At 44.9% G+C, this 21,920-nt stretch overlaps 1 protein-coding gene and 1 long non-coding RNA gene across 4 annotated transcripts in view; one reads left to right on the top strand and one right to left on the bottom strand.

Moving 5' to 3' along the window:
• Positions 1-21,920, top strand: part of LOC142495527 (uncharacterized) — an 81,555-nt gene that overhangs the window by 42,450 nt on the left and 17,185 nt on the right. The gene's annotated exons all lie outside the window — the stretch shown is intronic.
• The window catches only part of LOC142495526 (organic cation/carnitine transporter 2-like), an 85,744-nt gene continuing 68,015 nt past the window's right edge, over positions 4,192-21,920 (bottom strand). The window contains exons 10-11 of one of the 3 annotated variants that reach the window (XR_012801755.1): positions 19,371-19,510; positions 4,192-9,670 (exon numbers count right to left, since the gene is read on the bottom strand). Coding sequence is in view for 2 of the 3 variants with exons in the window: in XM_075601120.1 (XP_075457235.1) it covers positions 9,613-9,670 (58 nt within the window). In the remaining variant the exon portion in view is untranslated. The other 2 variants (XM_075601120.1, XM_075601121.1) reach the window with 2 other exon arrangements.

The raw sequence follows: 21,920 nt of genomic DNA, 5'->3' as shown, positions 1-21,920 counted from the left end.
TGGGTGCCCCCCTTCCTTCATTCAGTGGGCTGTATTCAGCCTCTGATCACGGGGGCTGGGCTTAGCGGAAGGCTCGAGGGAGTTGATTTTAGACTGCGCATTGCAGTTTCAAACGGCCCTTCAGAAGTTGAAGATGCCCGCCTACCCTCCCTGTTTGTTTACAGAAATATGTAACTATAAAAAATATATATAAAGGATTTTATTAATATATATTTTATTGTAATAGGTCTTTTGTTACAGCTGTTGGCTGGGTTTTTGTTCCTGCCTGGCAGGGTGAGCCCAGAAGGTATATGGATACCACGTATAATGGCGCCCTCATTGGGGCTGGTGGAACGGCCCTTCAGGAGTTGAAGATTGCAGCATTGGAGCCCGCTCCTGAAGATATTGCAGGAATTCACCTGCGCACCAAAGAAGAGTGAGCAGAAGGGCTGTGGGCAATACTTTTTGGAGCTCTAGTCCAGCCAGCAGAGGCTTTGTTTGTGCCAGAGAGCAGGGCAGCTGCTCCCTGGCAGAGTAATAGGAGGAGGACTCTATCTAGGAGAGCTGGGGGAGGGGTACACGCATTAATGGGTGATAGAGTGCCTCTATCTAATATATCTAGTATATCTAGTATATATATAATAATCTATCTAGATATCTAATCACAGGCAGGGTAAGCCAGGTAAAAATCCTCCTAATCAGGTTACGAGCGAAACATGTTGTTCTGAGGAGGATTTTTGGACATTTTATACCACCGCAGTTTCATCTGGATTGCCGTTCGCCGCCAGACTTTTCGGACGCGGAAGTCAGGGTACAACGCCGATCACGCCATACAGGAGAGCTGCCGTGAGTTCTGGGACATTTCCAATTGGACTTTTTACTTCTTTTATTCATTAAAGTTCTGTTTTTTACCTGGCTTATCCTGCCTGTGATTTACTAAAGAAGATTGTGCTCCACCTCTAAGGCTTGGATTTTCTCTGAGTGTTGCACTCACATATGGCCATGTGAGTGGTTTTTATATATCTATTTTATCCACCCCACCATTTATTGTCACTTAACAGTGTCATACACCTATTGCTATTCTCCCCTCCTTCTCTCCTAAGATCTCCGTCAGGACCAGTGACCAATGAAGCAAGCCATAGGCTAAAGCCACCTTTGTTGTGATGTGTCTACACTCACACATGGCCGTGTGAGTGATTTTGTATTACTTCCTTCCATCCTATTTCCCCTCCCATCCCCTATTCAATTTTTAGCATTTTAGGCTATTGTGTGACTTACATTTTGCTGTTTCTGTTTTTTTCTGGCTTGCGCTCGCCTTATTGTGTCTTCATACTGTGTGAGGATCGTGGGACATCCGTTACCGGCTGAGCAGCAGCAAAGACCAGCGGCTAGTATTGCATGATTTTATTATTTATGTGCATCATTGCTGCCTATCTACATCCACTTTGAACTACAACTAGATTTTGGGTATCAGTGTATAATTGTGAGGAGCGCCCCAGTTTTCTTGTATATCAGTCCTACCGGGATCTGCCTTTCTGTAATAGATGCGCAGTAAGAGAGAGGCTGAATCAGTCACTCTAACTGCGCGCCTCTCACAGGCGATCGCGGGGGGTTTATTAAAATTCTAACATTACAGTATTGTAGCAGGGGGTCTCAGGAGCTGAACTACATTGGTTTCAGGTCCGGGGACACTCTACTTCCCAAGATACAGGTCCCGTTATGGGGTGCCGGTATCCCCATGTTACAATCCTGTGGGTCATGTGACCGTGGGATCTAAATAAAGCAGAAGGATACCGGCACCCCATACCAGGGCCTGTATCTCGGGAAGTAAGGGGTCCCCGAGGCTGAAATCAACTTTGTTCAACTCAGGAGACCCCCTTCTCCCTCACACTAGTATCAACCCCCCAATAAAAAAATCATTACCTTAGCAGATAGCTGCTAAGGTAATGAAGCTGCTTACATTTTATTTTTATTCATAATATGCGTGAGCAGGGGGTCTCCTGAGCTGAATAAAGTTTATTTCAGCCTCGGGGAAAACCTATGTCTCGAGTTACAGGACACGGTATGGGGTGCCGGTATTTCCTCCATGTTAAAATCCATGTGGGATGTAAACAAAGCAGAGGGATACCGGCGCCCCATATCGGGGCCTGTATCTCGGGAAGTAAGGGGACCCGAGGCTGAAATCAACGCCATTCTGCTCTGGAGACCCCCTGCTCTTTAACAGTAGGAATACAATTTAAATGAAAACATATTTACTGTAGTAAGCACAATATCCCACCCACCCCGTGCGCCCCCCCCCCCCCCATAAAACCATGATTTATTATTTTACACACAGGATTACACATACACATAATTGGTGTGCAGTTTTTTTCTTTGAATATCCCTGATGAGCAATGCCTCTAAACGTCAACTCTTTGTAGCTGAAGCATTAATGTCCTCTTCTTTGAAGACAACTGGGAGTCCCCTAGAGTTAAACAGTGCTGTTTAGAGCTTCAGGGAACATCAGTTTTCAAGATATCATCGATGGGATTCATTGATCGCCGATGCAGGGTATCGCACCCCGATCCAGCCTTAACTGCCCTTGACTTGCTGCTGTACTGCCGGATCGGGGGATGATACTCTGTATCAGTGCTTTGTGAGTCATTGAAAAGATCTCACTAAGGGCCAGATCCACAGAGCTCCGTTAAGTGACTCAACATGGCATTAACCAAATGTAAAATTACGTTAAGCCTTACAGCATATCTTCAAAGGCTAATAACATACCGTTAAGTCGTGTTATCTCCCGGAAAGAATATTGCGTTAACTTTAGTGGTCGTTAGTGATAAAGAGATTCAAAAGAGGAGTTCTCCCTTACATCTCATAGCCACTAAAGTCAGTTATGGTTAACACACAAACATTAGTTAGGTCATACAGTAGGTTAGAAAAAGTACCTAAACTTGCTGTTACTCACATCCAGACCCTGAAACAGGGCTTTTGCAGAGTCTGGGTGGGTGTAACACCACAGTTGGGTCTGATTTAAGTAACAACAGCGTTATTTCCCTCTCCTTTACACAATTTTTAAAAAAACATTAAACACATTTCAGGTTCTGGATGGGAGCAAATTTAAACATCACGTTATTTGAAGCTAACACAAAGTTCTGCTATAATAACATGACGCTAAGCCTATGATAATGAATATTGTTTGTGCATCTAATTAGCTTTGTGGATATTCATTAACCTAAGAGAAATGAGCCCTGATTTAATGGAGATGTGTGGATCTGGCCCCAAGACTACTAGAGTTCACTTCTGAAGACCATATCTCCCGGAGGAATTTAATAAATTAAGAGATTGTGCAAAGCATGGCTACTTAAATGGTGCATGTTCTACACCCAGAGATGTGCAAAATTTAGTGGGGCCCCTGTAATTGCCTGCTCTCCGGAAACGTGTCGCCATGACGTGACGTGAAATGGCAACGTGTTCCCATTGCAATGTGACATCAAACATAGTGCCGGAGAGCGGGGGGGTGTGGTTTTTGGGTGGAGGAGAAGACAGGGGGCCGCAACTTAAAAATTGTGTACACCTCTGGTCTACACTATATATAAAGGACCTTAATACAGTATATACAGCTTGGAGTAGAGAAATAAAGTTGGATAGAAACTTTCAAATACATAATACAAATACATACATAGAGGATTTCAACAAAGTACAGAACGCAAGCAGATTTCAGAGAAAGAGAAGTTCTAGAACAAGAAGCTGAAAGGTAGCAGGCTCAGTGGAAATGTGCGGAAGTAATTCTTCACGAAAAGGGTGTTGGATTCATGAAGTAGCCGACCAACAGAGGTGGTAGAGGCTAATGCAGTAACGGAATTAAAAAATGCTTGGAATAGACTTAAGGCTATCCTAAATACGAAAGAAAGCCAAGAATCTAATTATTTCTGAGGGTTTACAGCAGATAGGAAAATGGTCAGGCTAGGTGGGCCATGTGTCTTTAATCTATAGTCAAGTCATACGTTTCTATGTAACTTTAAATTGGCGATATAAAAAAATAAATCCAAAATTGTTGCATTGGTCAACCAATACAATGCTGCTTCCTGTTGGCCGCTGGAGTCAGTCTGAGCGTAGCACCAACAGTATATTTGTTCCACTCAGATAAGTATTGTTTTCAAGAGATTAAAAGTATTATCTCAGGATGCACAATTCAGCTGACTTCAGAAAAAGGACAAAAAACTTCCAGACTTTTAAACAATAGCAAATTTATATAGCTGTAATAAAGTACAAAAGAGCATTAAAATACAAATTCTCATGTAAGATCATTCTCTTTACAAAATATCACTTTAAAACACATTTGACAAACCTTTCGATTTTTACAATTTTCAATCAAAACATTGCAGTTTTATTTGTATTAACGTAACACTCCAGTTATTTGAAAAACATGTCTCTAATGCAAGATTGTTCAGAACGATTCCATTCTCTGTCAGAGGGGCATGCAATCGACTTAGGCTTCTTTTGCAATAAAGGGATAAACCCAGAGATACTTGTGAAAAACTTGGAACACACATTCTGGTCCTAAACCTTTATATTTTATTTTACTTAAATAGGAATGCAAAATACATGTTTATACATAAAAACACTTTATTCTTTTTAGGAACAATATATATTGGAATGAGCCATTTCATAAGATTTATTTCACCCCGGATATCCTTATTTAGTAGTTGCTGGTTTTAAAATGTCCTTATTTCTCTTTCTCCGATTAATCCAGCACCTCAGTACTCAGCATTCTAGTCTCAGCTCAAAAAAACTTTGTTTTGAAGATAAATACATACAAAAATAGTACAAAATGGCGGTGACGTTCCACATAAATTATGGTATTGTCAAAGATGGTTGCATAGTTTTCTGTTTCTGAGTGTAATCCTTGTATTTGATCTCCATCTCCTGGTGTTAACCTGTCTCTCTCACATCTTTCTGGTGTAATCCCTCTGTTGTACCGCTAGCTACCCTGCTAGATATTTATCCAGATAATATCCTTTAGTCAGCTCTTGCTATCTAATTCTATTACCAGATAAGGTCCTTCAGCCAAACTGATGTCATCTGATAAGAAACTGCCCACACCTCCATACAGAGAATGACCTAATAGGCACATCTTCTGGAAAGATCCAACCTAATGCCCTAGCCTCTTCCGGTTCCATCAGTTCTAACCACAGTTGTCTATAGTCACTCAAATGTCACCCGCTACAGAGAACTCACCACAGCTGCTCTATAACTAAATACCATCCCAATATAACTGAATTTATCAGAATATACCAAAGAAAGAAAGAACCCTTGCAAATCACACAATATACTGTATACTTGGCATTTTGTCTTCATACCGGATTCATACACATATTACAATATAATATCACTGAACTGGATTTCGTACACTGGTTTCTAGGAAAAGATTATCAGTAACCACAAAATCATGTACAGGTACAGGCAGTCCTCGTTTTACAACGCTTCGCTTTACAACGAATGGCTTATCCAACGCTTTGCAATGCATACCTATATTCATTTTTACAACGCCAAAACGGCTTATCCAACGCTCTTACGACGCTTTGCAACGTTGTGTATGTGTATATATATATACACATACACATAAACAACGTTGCAAAGCGTCATAAGAGCGTATATATATAATATTATGCTATATAATATTATATTATACTATATAATATATTATTTATTATGTTATATTATATATATAATACAGTATATACACTATATAATTTGTGTGTGCTGCAAATCTTGTTGCCTGCATAAAATATTTGGTGTATTTTAGTGTTAAAAATGCCTTCAGGAACGGAATCTTTAATTTAAACAGTGTTCCTATGGGAAAACGTGTTTCGCTTTACAACGTTTCACTATCCAACGCCATTTTGAGTAACACATTGTGTCGGATAACCGAGGACTGCCTGTATGTTGATCCCCACAGGATTGATATTCATACACAGTAGCTAAAACAACGGCTTAAATGTAAATTGGAATAAGGTGCAGAATAATTGTTTTTATTTTATGAGCTTCCGTAAAATGTCTATGGACAAGTTGTGAGAACACTTCTTAGTTCAGTGTTTCTCAACCCTGGTGTGCCTGTACCCTGCCAAGGGTACTGCTGCCCAAGGGGAACTCAGCGGGCACCTCCTGCACTGCCTGGAGATGTAAAGGCTACAATCAACCTCTCCAGCCCAGGACAGATAGCATGGCAAGCGCCCGCTGAGCAGCTGGCATGTTTGAGGTGTGTGGGAAGGTGGGAGGAAAGAGGGAATGATGGATGGCTCTGTGTGTGTATGGAGGAGAGTGTGATGGCTTTGTGTAGGGAGAGTTAGGGAGGCTAATGCTATTTGTGGAGTGGAGGAAGGTATGTTAAGTAAGTCAGTGAAGGGTTGATGTGTTTATAATTATGGACAGGATTTGGCATTTCTGTCTTTTGTTGAATGCATTTGGCCACGCTCAGTAGCTTTACTTTTTGACACTATATGTATGCTTTATAAATGATGTGGTGGGTTTTGGGGTTCTTGAGCTTGCTGGGATATTATGTGTTTATAATTAAGAAAGAGGGTGTGAGTGCTGTGTGAGAAGGGGGGATACATGTGTAGTGTGTGTTGAATTAAAGGGTGAGTATGATGTGTGAGGGTGAATGTGAAGTGTTTAATAAGAGGGTGGATGAGTGTGGGGGTGTGATCTGAAAATGAGTGTGAGTGTATATGTGTATAAGTGAGGAGGGAATGAGTGAGGTTTTAAGAGCAGGGGTGCTGAGATTTTTAAAACCCTCCTGGGTTTTGCACCTGCTCAAAAGAGGTTGAGAACCACTGTCCCTAGTTTATTACAACACTACCACTTCATCAGAAGCCACCCAGATCGGTCAGATTTCACTCATGTAGACCGATTTTCACTTGTCTCTGTAATTATCAACACATATGGTCCCATTAATGTCCGTGAAGTAAGAATACAAAAATCTCACTCATTTCGATCTTAACACTTTTTTTTACATTCTCCTACGGTACATAAACAGTGTTGCATTTTAAATGTACATTTAATTTAAAAAAAAAGAAACAAAGTGTGCGTCTTTGTGATTGGCTGGCGAAGTACACGTGACGCGGCTGCTGCTTGAAATTACAACTTCAGTTGTCTCCTTCAAGAGCAGCGGCGTCAACGCTGCACTTCGCCGCCGGGTGTCGTTTCCAGTTTGAAAACTCCCACAGAACAAACCGAAAGAGTGACGAACGTGGGCGCGCACATCGCGTAGCATCCTGTCTGATCGGGGCCTAAGTCTCAGTATGAGCTTCTCCTTCATCATCTGTATAATGGGCTCCAAGGAAACACCGACTGTTTGGATACAATTAGTCACTGCAGTCCAACAAGTTTCATTAATGAAATAGTATACATCCCTCCTCCTCCTCTAATGAAAAGTAAACCTAATTGCTGAATGTATAATTAAGCACATCCCACAGTTGTTACGGTTAGCTGAAAGAGCAGCATTGCATACCACTTGAACAGAAACAATATTTTACACAACGTTCCCTCACGTTTTCATGCTCAAAGAATTGGTGTACTTAACGGTTGCGGTTTGAAAATGAGTAGCTACTGAATCATTACGTTTGCTTATCACATATTCAAAAGGGGTTTATGAGTTGGAGTTACAAAGTGCATTGGATTGTATCTGTCCAATACAAACACAGTTCTGCCCAAACGCAATATTCGCAATATCTCCAGAGTATACAGATGCAGCGGCCGTTATTGAAACACTTCACGCGGTGTATACCTCGGAATACCCATGTGATGGCGCAGGATTTCTTCCAACCGTACCGCCTTAAGACGCGAGTGCACAAAATGGCATTTTAGTGTTCTGGCTTTTAAACACCTGAAATTGACACAGTAGCACAGTACTGTACACATTACAATTCATTCATTTCATTGCATTTAATTGCACACAATCCATAAAATTCAAACAAAGCAACCGCGATAAACACGTATGCCTGGGGCGATTGGCCACGTTAATGTCACGTGGAGTACAGGAGCTCACATAAAAATGGCACCGTGATTTGTTCGAATAACGTCCGCTGCACCTGTATATTGACTACAACTCACTTCAGTGATTCATAACATCACTGATAGCAATTTCACATTTCTTTATTCTATTACCTGAGAAATGGCAAAGCGATGTGAGAGATATTGATCACTACTGAGAAACTTTGAAGAGGGGTGTGCTGGTTTCATGGTAAGCTTGTTGTCTCTGATGTCTACGATCAGTGTGACCCCGACGATAGTACTTTGCTGCCTGCACTGATCTCTGAGTGACTGGGTAACACCTCTTCACTGCCTGCCTCTTACCTCTGCCTGTGACCCCAACGCTACTTCGCCGCCTGCCCCTGACCCGTTACATCTCCCCTTCCACCTGCTGTTCAAGGCCACTGATGTCAATCCTGCACCTAACACCCTAGGGTCCGTGACACATGGGCACCACATTGAGACAGAAACAACATTGGGATTTTACTTCATAGCTGATACTTGTTTGCTTGTCACGGAGGCATGATAGCTATTTATTCCACTGCTTGATTTCCCCCCGTAATTGATGGCTACAGTTCTGTCACTTACATTATGTATATATGAGATTGACACGGTGTTACCCAACAGTAATGTCATGAGCTCCTGGATTTTTCTTACTTTGCGTAAATTGTTACTGGACATACCTTTTTTGTAAACATAACTAGGGTTCATCGTCTTCATCCATTTTTTCTGAAAATAGTTACCCTTAAATGTCTAACTTTATCCTGACCTCCTTTTAACCCCTTTAAAGCTAGAAGGGCCATCAAAGCATTGAAAAGTGAATATGCTAAACGTCATACCCCCTGCAGTACATCACTGATTTTTTACTGTGATGTCTCTCATGACCTGTACCCTAAACAGGCCTCCGTGCTGCTGCGTATCTTCTTTTATCTTGATATGCCAAGAAACATCCCCATCTCCACGTCACACGTGACTTAATTGCATCCTTAAGTACCTACCTAATAAATTATTCATGAATTGTTTAATATTTATATTATAGTGTACACCTGTAATGTATAAATACTGGCCAGTACTGTATACAAATTAAGCAAATAATAAAGCTTTAGCCATAATAGATTTCCAAATGAAGGCCAAACAATGTTAGTTTAACCTTCAAGTTCGAGGCACTGTCAAATCAGACCATACACATTACACCAAGACAAAATATACATACAATTATAACAAAATAATTCACAACAAATGCAAACACTTTACGAACCAGTATACAGAAGCGTACATAGCACTTGGTGAAATACAATTATCATATTAATGCCCAGTACTCCAAGGAAAAACAGTCTTAGACAGAAGATAAAGAATTCAAGACTGATTCTGCCTTGATCAACTCAATTTTTCTCGAGTTCCTCAGCTATTCACTGCAAGTTTTCCGGGTCCTGTTTTGTGCATGTTTGGTAAACTTCTTCCAAACAAATTTTGTTTAGAACTGTCCATGATTTTTGGAATGCTGAAGTTCTTGTGTGGATCCCTGTACAGTTTTGATATGCATATTGTTTAAAATGTATAAAGTACTCAAACAGAGAGATGATGGTACCCTTTCAGTCTGCAGTGAGGGTGGTTGTATCATAATTTTGAGGATTTTCGGATAGTGTCATTCTTGTTTTGTCTCCTGCAGCAAAGTCTGGAAATCAGAAAATAAGACTAGATTAGAAACATATGTATTAGATTACTGTTGTGTCACTAAAAGCAGCAATCCCTACCATTTAATCCAGATTTTTATCAGGTTGTTCTGAACAAGAGCGTCTCATAGTTTTCTTCTTTCATTGTTTCATGAAGAAAATTCACAGATTGCTACTGTACTTTAACCACTTCAGTGCCTTCATGACATACAGTGAAAGTAACAAGGACTGGCATTTAGATGTCGCTTTGTCTTTTTGCACATCTAGGGCTGATTGAGAGCACTGCTCTCAGGAAGTCTTGATAAGAACAAAACAGGAGACGCTCCTCTTCTGTTAGTGCAGTTGTTCTCAACCTCTGATCCATGGGTTTCACACCATGCTATCTGGGGCAATGGCTGACATTTTATTCCTCAAGATCCTACAATTGTATTTTTCCATATTTTTAATTTCAGAATTCCTAAAGGTTGTTAAATGCTATTCTATGTTAGTATACATTTTATATTCTGTAGTATATAAAGCTGATAGTTTATTTAGAAACTATAAACCCTTGCACAGCAATAGTATGTTTAGACACATAGCATAAAAATATTGTGGGTTCAACAAAGTCACAATACATTTTAGGGGGTTCCAATGAGTCACTGTACACTTGTGAAGTGTTCCACCGTGTCTTAAAAGTTTGAAAACCACTGCATATGTGTAATGATTACATGACCTGAGAGCCGCTTGTGTTATCCGTCACAGAAGTGGATAAGTCATATTGTTACTGGAAAATGTTCTGGCAGCAGTATTGCAAGTGTCCACCAGGTTTGAGGCAAGAGAAAACTACAAAGCCCAGAGGCATTGCTACGCATTTTTTCTTATTTTTTATGTATAAAGCATGTTTCAATATATAATTCTAAATTTTTACCTAAAATTTTGTGCTCCTGTTATAAAACTGTCAAAAACCTGATTGGGTGTCTAACGAAATGGCCCCGTTCTAACTTTCTGCTGCAGTCTGTGAAATGCTGCAGCTGATATGTAACATTATATTAATACGTGTAACACATTGTTACATCTTTCATAGTAATAGACAGTCTGCTGTTTGGAACACAGCAACAGATCTGTTTGTGATATTTTGTCGCCGGAGTTCAAAAAGGTGTGTTATACCATGTTTCAAAAGAGGAGGTGGATATGACTTTCTAAACGCACACAACTAAAGACTGACTATTCCTTTAAAAATATAAAAAATGGCATTAGGAGTGTAAAAAAAAAAAAAACAGACAGTATGATCTAATACTATAGAACTGTTTTTTGGGGGTTTTTTTTAAACAGGATTTGTCATGTTTTGCTACTTTTAATGATCAGGAAGTACTGTGTTCCTTGCATTGCAATTTTGGTTCTCACTACGGTTCATGTTTCTATTTCTGTATACTGCCAGATTCCCTTGTGTATGACCACGAATCTGCTTTGGACTTTGCCTTGCCTAACCCATCATTTTACCTTGCCTGATAACCTGTAAATCAAGGGTGGGCCAACTTCTTGTGCTGCGCCCCCTGCCTGCTCTTCTGCTCAATCATGCCCCCCCTTACCTTCAACGAAGCGTCAAATGATGCTGCGGGGTCATGTGATGTCACGTCATGTGACCCGCGGTGTCATTTGATGTCACGTCTCCATGGTAACGGGCGTCATTTGATGCCGCGTTGCCATGGAGACGCGTGGACAAGAAGCTGGTGAGTACATTTACAGAGGCCTCGCACTCTTAGCATGGGGTGGAGTGCTGGTTGTATTAGGTGTAACGGGGTCCCCCTTACCTGCCCAGAGGAGGGGGAGCTGCCCTGCATTGGCCCGCTGGTTTCCCGGGTGATCCTTGAGGCCTCTGTCGGATGGGGGGGAAGTTGCGGCGGCTATCTTGGGAATTGCAGAACTATAACTCCCAGAAGCCTCGGGGTGGATTTAGGTCACATGGGCCGTCCCAGCCAATGAGGAGTGAGCGGCCATTCTGTAGATCCGTATCTCCTCCGTGGGACTGGAAGACTGCGTGGTTAGTCCTGAGGGAGCCAGCAAAGAGGACAGATGTGTCCAGGGAGCAAGTAAGCCCCTGGACTAGGCCAGAACATTGCCCTATGGCACCAGTTAGGCCCGACCACTATTGAGCATAGTATTGCAGGGAAGGCCCTAGATAGGGACCCTATGTTATAGAGCTGCAACCTGCACCACTGCAAATGTCCACGTGGTGACCTGTGGCCTGCGGACGGCCTCGCGTGTGGCTGTCTGAAGCAAGGCACTCCGGCTGGAGCCATCATCACGTAAGGTGTGAGGGGATTTATGTTGGAGGCCCCCGCTGCGTAGGACCTGAACCAAGTCTGCTTCACAAGTGTTCCCTGATCTGGACCATTGACCAGGAAAGTACCACCTTGCGCCTGCACTTCAAAGGGGGATACATTTGGAGGCGCCACAGAGATTCAGATCTGGGGTGCCCTGAACCAAACTAAACTAAATAATTACTATGTTTGTACCGTAAAGACAGGAGGTCCACCAGTAGGCCGTGGAGTTCCAGGTACCTCCCAACCACGTGGTGGTCGTGGGCCATGTCCCGGCCAATATCCATTCATATACCATGTGCCTAGCTCTGAGGGGGTTGCCAGGGTAAGTCACAGCTCAGCCCCTGGGCCTAAAGTGGGACCCCACCTCTACCTGGAGTATGGTCCTCATTAACGCCGGTTGTGACCTAAGCAAGGATGATGGGCCTCAGGCCCTACTCCTGATGGGAGGCCTACCCAGTGGGTGTCCTATTATTTACCCCGTGCTGATAGTCAAAATGGAGGACCCTAGCTCAGGACCTGTCCCCAAACTGGACGTAGGAGCTAACCTTCCCCCTTCCCTAGGAAGCCCCTGCAAAGGTGTGGCTAGTATAATGTCCCAGCGAAGCAGACTATCTGGCCGTGCCGGCTCTGGCTCTGAGGGAGAACCTGCCTGTGAAGAGACACTGCAGCTATTGGCTGACAGACTTGTGCAGTCATCACAAGCCCACCACTACTGCAAGCTAAAAGCTTTCTCTGGAGTGTGGGCTACGCCGTTGGGTGAAGAAGCGTTTGAGGAGTGGAGAGACCATGCAGTACAAGTGCTGCCAGAATGGTCCTGCTCTGATGCAGTCAAGAGACAGCGGATCGTGGAGTGCCTGCGGCCCCCGGCAGCCAGTATAGTGTGATTGTACCACGAGTGTCACACGGAGGCCGATGCCCAAGCCCTTATCCTGGCCTTAACTACAGCTTACGGCACTAAGGACAATGCCATTGCTTTAATGGCCCAGTTCCATGCTCTCGTGACATTGATGTAGGCTGTAGCAAAAGTGCTCAACATACGATACGATTGGACGATACCACCCCGTTCTGAAAACGCTCCAGACGTATCGCTCCCAGAGATGTGGACGATTTGAGGGACGTCTTGAAAGAGATGGAGACTGCTGGCATCGTGACTGAGTCTTGCAGCCCCTATGCATCATGGTGGTATGAAAGAAGAACTGCTCCGTGCGCCTATGCGTGGACTATCGCACACTGAATCATCACACGGTTCCGGATCAATATACCTTACCTCGGATTGAAGAGATCCTCAGCGCCTTATCTGGCAGTCAGTGGTTCAGTATGCTGGACCTGCGGTCTCGGTAGTACCAGGTCCCCATGAGACTTGAAGACCAAGAGAAGACAGCGTTTTTCTGCCCCCTTGGGTTTTATCAATCCACTCGGATGCCCCAAGGCATCTGTGGAGCACCCGCCGCTCTCCAGAGACTGATGGAAAAGACCATCGGAGACATGAATCCCTGAGAGTGGCTGGTCTATCTAGACAATATCATTGTCTTCGGATGGACACTAGAGGAGCACGAAGCACGCCTCCTGAAGGTCTTAAACAGATTACATAAGGAAGGTCTGAAGTGTCCCTTGACAAATGACGATTCTGACACACCTCTGTCACCTATGTGGGCCATATCGTATCTGCGGAAGGGGTGGCCACTGACCCAGCCAAAGTGGAAGCAGTAGTGAACTGGCCTAGATCAGAGAACGTGATGGAGCTCTGTTCCTTCCTGGGATTCTGAAGATACTAACGGAGATTCATGGAGGGATATTCAAGTAAGGCCAAAGTTCGCAATAATCTGTTGAGAATCTATCCGGAAGACCCTCGGCAAAAAGCAGCAACCCCTCGAACGCAGTTCGGTCATTTCCCCCTGTGAGAAGGCATTCCTGGAGCTAAAGAAGAGTCTTACCAAAGCTCCTGTCCAGGCCTATGCAGATCCAGATCAACCATTCGTCCTGCACGTGGATGCCAGCTTCAACGGCCTACATCCTGACCACCGCCAAATTGGATGCTACCGGTCACAGGTGGTTGGCCACCCTATCAAAATACCAGTTCACCCTAAAATACAAGCTGGGCCCCCTGAATGTAGGAGCCGAAGCTCTGTCCTAAAGGCACGGATTGAGCTCAGCACCTGACGATGGCGAATGGGTAGAGATTCCTGGTCCTGGGATTCAGGCAATGTTCTCCACAGTGGCTATAGTGGAGGACAAGGTGGCCTTCTCCAAACTCGCCTGGTGGACTCTTTGGGATGCCAGTCAGGGGCACTCCCTGCGGCATACTGCCATCTGGAAGCCATGTCCATAACTCAAGACTCCATAATGAGGTGGAAAGAGCTAGTTATGGCTCAGAAACGAGATCATGCGGCTGGAGCCCTTTGTCTTGCCATCAAAGGAAAGAATCCCTCCTTAATGAAGCATGCTCCCCCAGATACATTCGCTATCCTCATGAGGGAATGGGACAAATTTCAAATCGACAATGGCCTCCTCTATCGAGTCATCCCCTATCACAACCACCGAGATAGGAGACAATTAGTTCTGCTAAAAGATTGCAGTACCAAGTTCTAAGGTCCCTACATGATGACCCCGGACACATGGGAGTGGACCAGACCTTCGGACTCATAAGAGACCGATTCTGGCCCAAAATGCGGGAATCTGTGGAACACCATTGCCAGATATCTTGCGGTGCATACAGTGGAAAACACTGCCTACACATGCAGCCCAAATGGGCCACCTGAAGAGCTCTAGTCCCATGGACCTAGTCTGTATGGACTTCCTATGTATCGTACCAGACTCAAGGGGCATCGGGAATGTTCTCGTGATAACTGATCATTATACCTGATTCACCCAAGTCCCTCAGATCAAAAGGCCCTCGTGGTGGCTAAAGTACTGTGGGAACTGTGATTACAGTCTACCGAATCGGATGCACTCAGATCAGGGGCGTGACTTCGAGAGAGAGCTGATCAAAGAGCTCCTGAAGCTACTTAATATTGAGAAGTCCTGTATGACCCCTTATCTTGAAGGAGATGCCCATCTGGAGCGATTCAATCGAACCTTGCTAGACATGCTGGGTACCCTCCGGTACTCTGAGAAGGCCGGGTGGAGCAAACATGTAGAGCACTTGGTACCTACAACTATACGAGGCATGAGTTGTGACGGTAAGGGGTAACCAGGCTCTCAAAGGTTAAGTCAATTTTTGGTTACCCCATATCCGTATATAAGGGTTCAAGAGAATTAGCTCTTGGACCCAGTAACAGTGTACTGTTCTTACATACTGTCTGCAATGAGCATGTCAGCAAGCAGGGATTGCTAGGGCATGAGTTTCAAGGGGAATTTTGCGTAGGAATTGTTGCCAGAATGTGCCTAGGTAGTTGGGGTCCGGAGTTGTCGGTTCCCTAAAAATGTACCCGGAAATCATGCCTGATTCTCGGATACATGTAGGCACATTGTCCCGGCAATATCTCCCCTTGAAAACGCTTGCGCGACTCACCGCTAGGGTTCCCTGCTTCAGCATAGCTCAGAAAGATAAATGGGGCACAGGGATGAAACAGTGTCCCTGTAGGTGAGGGGATCCCTAGGCTAAGGGGGGTACCTCAGTTAATGCCCAGGTAGCCCAGAGCTTGTATTGGGTTCCTGGTGCTCCAACCATAGATAAGGTTGTGAGGGGACTCTCAGAGTCCAGGCTAAATCTCATAGATAGTGTGTGGGGAATAAAGGCTGATAGAAATAAAAGTACACTTTTCTATTCTATTCCCCATACCCAGAGCTTAGGGATGTATTAAAGTATCTTTTATTAATACATTGTAATGTATAGTACTGTTGTGTACTGTAATGTTCTAGGACTTTCCGAACTGATGCCCAGACAGACTGTCAGGGCTACCCCAGTGGTGCCAGTAAGTCTGCTGGACATCGGATTTGAAAGCAGCCAGTGGATGCAGGAGGTGTGAAAGCCATTTGGATAGCAGGGAAAGGCTCAAGTACCCAGGTCCAAAGGACCATGGCAGTCGTCCGGGCTGTGATTTGTTCTGCCAGACCTAGTGGAGCCTGGCCCAGCGGGTGGCATGAGATAGCCAGGGATGGAGGTGGCAAACTTGCGCATGTCCCTTGGCAAATTAAGATTTTCCACTGACCTGGCTTTTCATACCGGCTTATCTCTGATTGGCTGCTGTGAAAGTTTCCACGCAATGATTGGCTGCTGAGTTTCATGAATGAAACTCCAAATACTATAAGAAACATCTGAGCCAATAAGATTGGAGATTCCCAGTAGAAAGAACGCGGGCGGGCTTTTCAAAGTTGCTCTTGCGTGAATCGCAAAGCAACCGGCTTCGATTTCAAGCCAGGAAAGTCTGCCTGCCAGATTCTAAGTCCAGCTTTTTGTGACCAAGTTCTCAAAATCGAATTTAGTGGTCATGGCTGGGATTTAATGCCGATTTCGATTCCAGAGGATTGGTGGTAGCTCGTGGTAAAAGAGTCCAAGTTCTCAGAAGAGAAGGGAACGGTGGCGTGTGGAACTTCACGCCGATTTGGGAACCAGGAGATTCCAGGCTAAGTCCCGGTCAGGGTAAAACTTTTATTTAGAGTTCCCTGCACCTAGAAGAGTCTAGTTTTCGACCCCCAGTAAGTGTGTTTTACGTCTGTATTTTGTGTTCCATTGTGTGTGTCACGGGGGACTCCTGTAGCGGGTAGGAGCAGCGGGAACAGTGGGAACAGGCAAAGAATGTTCGTCGGTGGCAGGCAGCAAACAGGAACGTTGGGGTCACACACAGAGATTGGAGGCAGGCAGCAAGCAGGAATGTCGAGCAAGCAGGAACATCAGGGTCACACGCGGGGTTCGGCAACAGGAAGACAGGAGCAGGACAGGGGAGCAGGAACTTGGCAGGGGAGCAGGAGCTGAGACTATGGAGCAGGGACAGGTCTGGGTCTTGCAAGCAGGAAATAGACTGGGCCAATCTAGTTAAATAGCAAGGGCCTTTAATATGAACAGGACTCCAATAAAGAACAGGACTGGTACAGGAACAGATCAGAAGCAGAAGCATGGGCTTAGGAGTCTGACACAAAACAAGGGCAAGGGAGGAACCGGAAACAGGAACTATAAGGACAGAGGACAGGAGCAACAAGAAGATAGATAGACAGACAGACAGAGGAACCCAGAGCAGACAGAAATCAGCATCACACCCGGTGGACAGAGAAAGGAACTATGGCTGGGAGCAGGATGCCTAGGAGACCCTGACAGTGTGTATGCGAATTTATGCCGAATAAATTACAATTTATTTAATTACCTTGTTTTGCTCAAAGAATGATCCTGGTAAAAAGGTGTAAATTGCCTGGTCTCCCGTGACATGAGTCCACTGGGTTCACACCATATTTCCTGATGTTCGGCAGAGAGGCCAGACTACCATTTATCTTCTACATTTTTCCCTTCAAAAGCATCATTCCAATGTATTACTTGTAGATTAGTACTCAGTTTATTAAAATCTGCCTTTCTAAAGTTGAAGGTTTTAGTTGAACCCAAGTAATCTGTTTTAGATCATTTATTTCAAATGAGACCATGTTATGATCACTGTTACCCAAATGTTACAGGACTTGAATATTTGCTATTACTTCTACAATGTTTGATATTACCAAATCCAGTATTGCCCCTCTTCTGGTTGGTTTCTCTATAATTTGGGTCATATAATTGTCTTTAAGCACCCCCCAAAACCTGTTACCTATTGTTGTCATACTAATCTCATTGTCTCAGTCTTTGTCTGGGTAATTAAAATCACTCATTATGCCTTGATGTCTTATCCATTTGCAAAAGTATTTTAGCTTCCTCTATCTAACAGATATGTGGTGGTTTATAGCATATCCCTACAAACATTTTTTTTATTCTTTTACCTCCACTGCTAATTTCTATCCACAAGATCTCTACATTTTCATCATTCCCTTCTTAAACATCTTCCCTTTTAATAGGTTTTTAGATCCGGTTTCACATATAAGCATACTCCACCTCCTCTTCTATTTGCTCGATCCTTCTGAAAAAGGGAATAACCCTCTAAATTAACTGCCCAGTCATGAGTTTCATCCCACCATGTTTCAGTAATGCCTATGATATCATACTGCTCCCTTGTAGCTATTAATTTAAGCTCCCCCATTTGATCTGTTTTATCTTCTTGCATTAGCAAGCATGCATTTAAGTTTTTTTCAGCCTGTACTATTATCTTATCTTCTCCTTCCTTTCTGTGCCAACTTGGTTTAGTCTTTAGAAGTTTTCTAGTGTTATCTGTATTTACTATGAGTGTCTCGCTCCTTGCCAAACGCGCACTTGCCATCATTCTACCTCCATAACCCTTGTTTCCTCATCTATTCTATTTAGTTCGTTATCTGCTTCATTTCCCATAGAAAGTAAGATCAACCCTAAAAAGTTTCTTTAAGTACCTTAATAACAAAAAATTAGAAAAGAAAATATAGGACCCTTTCAGTGTGAGATGGGCAGGCAAATTATTAGAGATAAGGAAAAAGCAAAGTTATTAAACAAATTCTTTGCCTCTGTATTTACCAGGGAAGAATCAATTGCAATAGCAGTGCCGCAGGAGGAAACCACAACATCTATATTAACGAACAACTGGTTACCTCGGGTAGACGTTCATAGGCGGCTTGATAAAATGTAAGAAAATAAGGAACCTGGCCCGATGGCATACATTCAAGGGTTCTTATGGAGTTAAGTTCAGTAATAGCCAAACCATTACATTTAATATTCAAGGACTCCATTTCCACAGGCTTAGTACCACAAGGTTGGCGTAAAGCAGAAGTGGTGCCTATATTTTAAAAGGGAGCTAGATCACAACCGTGGAATTACAGACCTGTAAGCCCGACATCAAAAGTGGGGAAGCTACTTGAAAGTTTAGTACGGGATAATATTCAGGAATCCCTAATGGAAATGAAATTAGTGGTAATAGTCAGCGTGGATTTATGAATGATAGGTCATGCCAAACTAACCTTATTAGTTTCTTTGAGGCGGTAAGTAGGAATTTAGGCCAGAGTAATACAGTTGATGTGCTCTACTTAGATTTTGCAAAAGGCTTTTGATATGATTCCACACGAGGTTAGGGTATAAAATAAAGCAAATTAGACTCAGTAAAAATATTTGCACCTGGATTGAAAACTGGTTGAAGGATAGGCAACAGACAGTTATAATAAATGGAACTTTTTCATGTTGGGCTATAGTTGTGAGTGGAGTACCTGCAACGCGTAGCTCACAACAAACGAAGCGTGACCACGGTGCTGAGGTAGGGGATTGGATAACGCCGACCCACAGGCACGCGGGCGCGCCTAGGATGTAGAGTAGTCGTTCAAGCTAGGTCAGGGTTATAGATTGGAGAATGGTTAAGGTACTTGCCAGGTTCAGGAGCGGAGAGTTGTGGATCATCGTAGTTCATAGCCAGGTTCAGGATTGGAGCGTATGGGATAGTCGGGTTACGTAGCCAGGTTCAGGATAGGAGAATATCGGATCGTTGGAGTACTTAGCCAAGGTCAGGACTGGAGACAGGAGAATGGTCAGACAAGCTGGATCAGGAGTGGAGAGAAGCGGAGTCCAAGGTGCTAGCAGGGTTCAGGCAACAAGAGGTTAACAGGAAGAAAAGGCAAGGTCTCTGGAACAAGGATGTGGCAAGGCATGGCGTCACAAGGACTATGCTCAGCAAGGAATGATAGCAGACTGAGGGTACAAATAGGAGGAGCCTCCAGAAGCCAGCCAGGGCAGAACCAGGAAGAAAGAGCTGATTGGCTGCTGGTGCATACAGGTGTGCCCTATGATGCAGCCTGATCTGGGATGAGGGTGGAGCTGATTCCTGGGACAAGAGGGAGCGGGACAAGTCGTGCACGTCACGGAGGTCAGGGGGCAAAGCCGAGAATGTGCGTCATTCCCACGGCGGTCCTAACTTTCCCCAGAGCGGGGGTGGAGCTTGACTCGCATACCAGCGGGAAGGCTGGCCGAACGGACGCGTCGTGTGACAGAGATAGGGACGGGATCCTAATCCGCGGGTGGGGAATCAGGATGCGCGAGGTCCGCGCACACGTACTGGGACCACGAAACCGCGCATCTTGGGTATCCGTCACGGAAGGTTTTTTGGGGTGAGGAGACGGCCAGGATGGCGAATCCTCACAGTACCTGAAGGATCGGAACTGGGATCCTTGCTTTTTAACTTGTTTATTAATTACCCTAAGGTTGGCATAAAGAAACCATCTCTTGACCCAACCTCCCTCTCTTTTCTCCCCTTTGCCTTAAAGCCACTTAAGTGACTTGAATATAACCACCTGACTCCTTTCTCCTTCCCCTACATAAGGCATTAGTAAGACCTTGAATATGAAGTACAATTTTGGAAACGACTCCCTAGAAAAGTCATTATGGAAATAGAGAAAGTGCAGAGAAGAGCCACCAAATTAATAACAGGGACGGATAATGTGACTCATGAGGAGAGGCTAGCTAAATTAGATCTGTTTACTTTAAAAAAGAGGCATCTAAGAGGGGATATGATAAGTACAGGTAAACCCCGTTATAACGCGGTTTTCACGTGGCTCCCGTTTTTTTTTTTTACACACTGCACACACTGCACAGTGCACACACTGCACACAGTACACACTCACTGCTTACTGCACACACTGCACACACTCTCACTGCACACACTCTCACTGCACACACTCTCACTGCACACACTCACGGCACACACTCTCACTGCACACACTCTCACTGCACACACTCACGGCACACACTCTCACGGCACACACTCTCACGGCACACACTCTCACTGCACACACTCTCACTGCACACACTCTCACTGCACACACTCACTGCACACACTGCACAGTGCACACAGCACAGTGCACACAGCACACACTGTTCACTGCACACACTGTTCACTGCACACACTGCTTACTGCACACACTGCTTACTGCACACTACACACACTCTCACTGCACACTGCACACAGCACAGTGCACACAGCACTCTCACTGCACACACTGTTCACTGCACACACTCTCACTGCACACTCTCACTGCACACACTGCACACTCTGCTCACTGCACACACACTGCTCACTGCACACACACTGCTCACTGCACACACACTGCTCACTGCACACACACTGCTCACAGCACACTGCACACACACTGCTCACAGCACACTGCACACACTCCCAGGACACACTCTACACTGCACACACTGCACACACTGCACGCACACACTCCCACTGCATGCACACACTCCCACTGCACACACTCCCACTGCACACACTCCCACTGCATACACTCCCATTGCACACACCACACACTCACTGCACACACACTCACTGCACACACTCTCACTGCACACACTCTCACTGCACACACTCTCACTGCACACACTCTCACTGCACACTCTCACAGCACTCAGCTCTCACAATACACTCACATGTCAGCAGCCCACCCCACCCTCACATGTCAGCAGCCCACCCCCCCTCACATGTCAGCAGCCCACCCCCCTCACAAGTCAGCAGCCCACCCCCCCTCACGTCAGCAGCCCCCCCCTCACATGTCAGCAGCCCACCCCCCCTCACATGTCAGCAGCCCACCCCCCCTCACATGTCAGCAGCCCACCCCCCCTCACATGTCAGCAGCCCACCCCCCCTCACATGTCAGCAGCCCACCCCTCCTCACATGTCAGCAGCCCACCCCCCCTCACATGTCAGCAGCCCACACCCCCTCCCATGTCAGCAGCCCACCCCCTCACATGTCAGCAGCCCACCCCCCCTCCCATGTCAGCAGCCCACCCACCCCTCACATGTCAGCAGCCTACCCCCCCTCACATGTCAGCAGCCCACCCCCCCTCACATGTCAGCAGCCCACCCCCCTCACATGTCAGCAGCCCACCCCCCCTCCCATGTCAGCAGCCCACCCACCCCTCACATGT

This window comes from Ascaphus truei, chromosome 5, assembly GCF_040206685.1.
Source record: "Ascaphus truei isolate aAscTru1 chromosome 5, aAscTru1.hap1, whole genome shotgun sequence".
Taxonomy (NCBI): Eukaryota; Metazoa; Chordata; class Amphibia; order Anura; family Ascaphidae; genus Ascaphus; species Ascaphus truei.
Note: the sequence above shows the minus strand (reverse complement) of the source record. Positions and strands in the feature narration are given on the sequence as shown.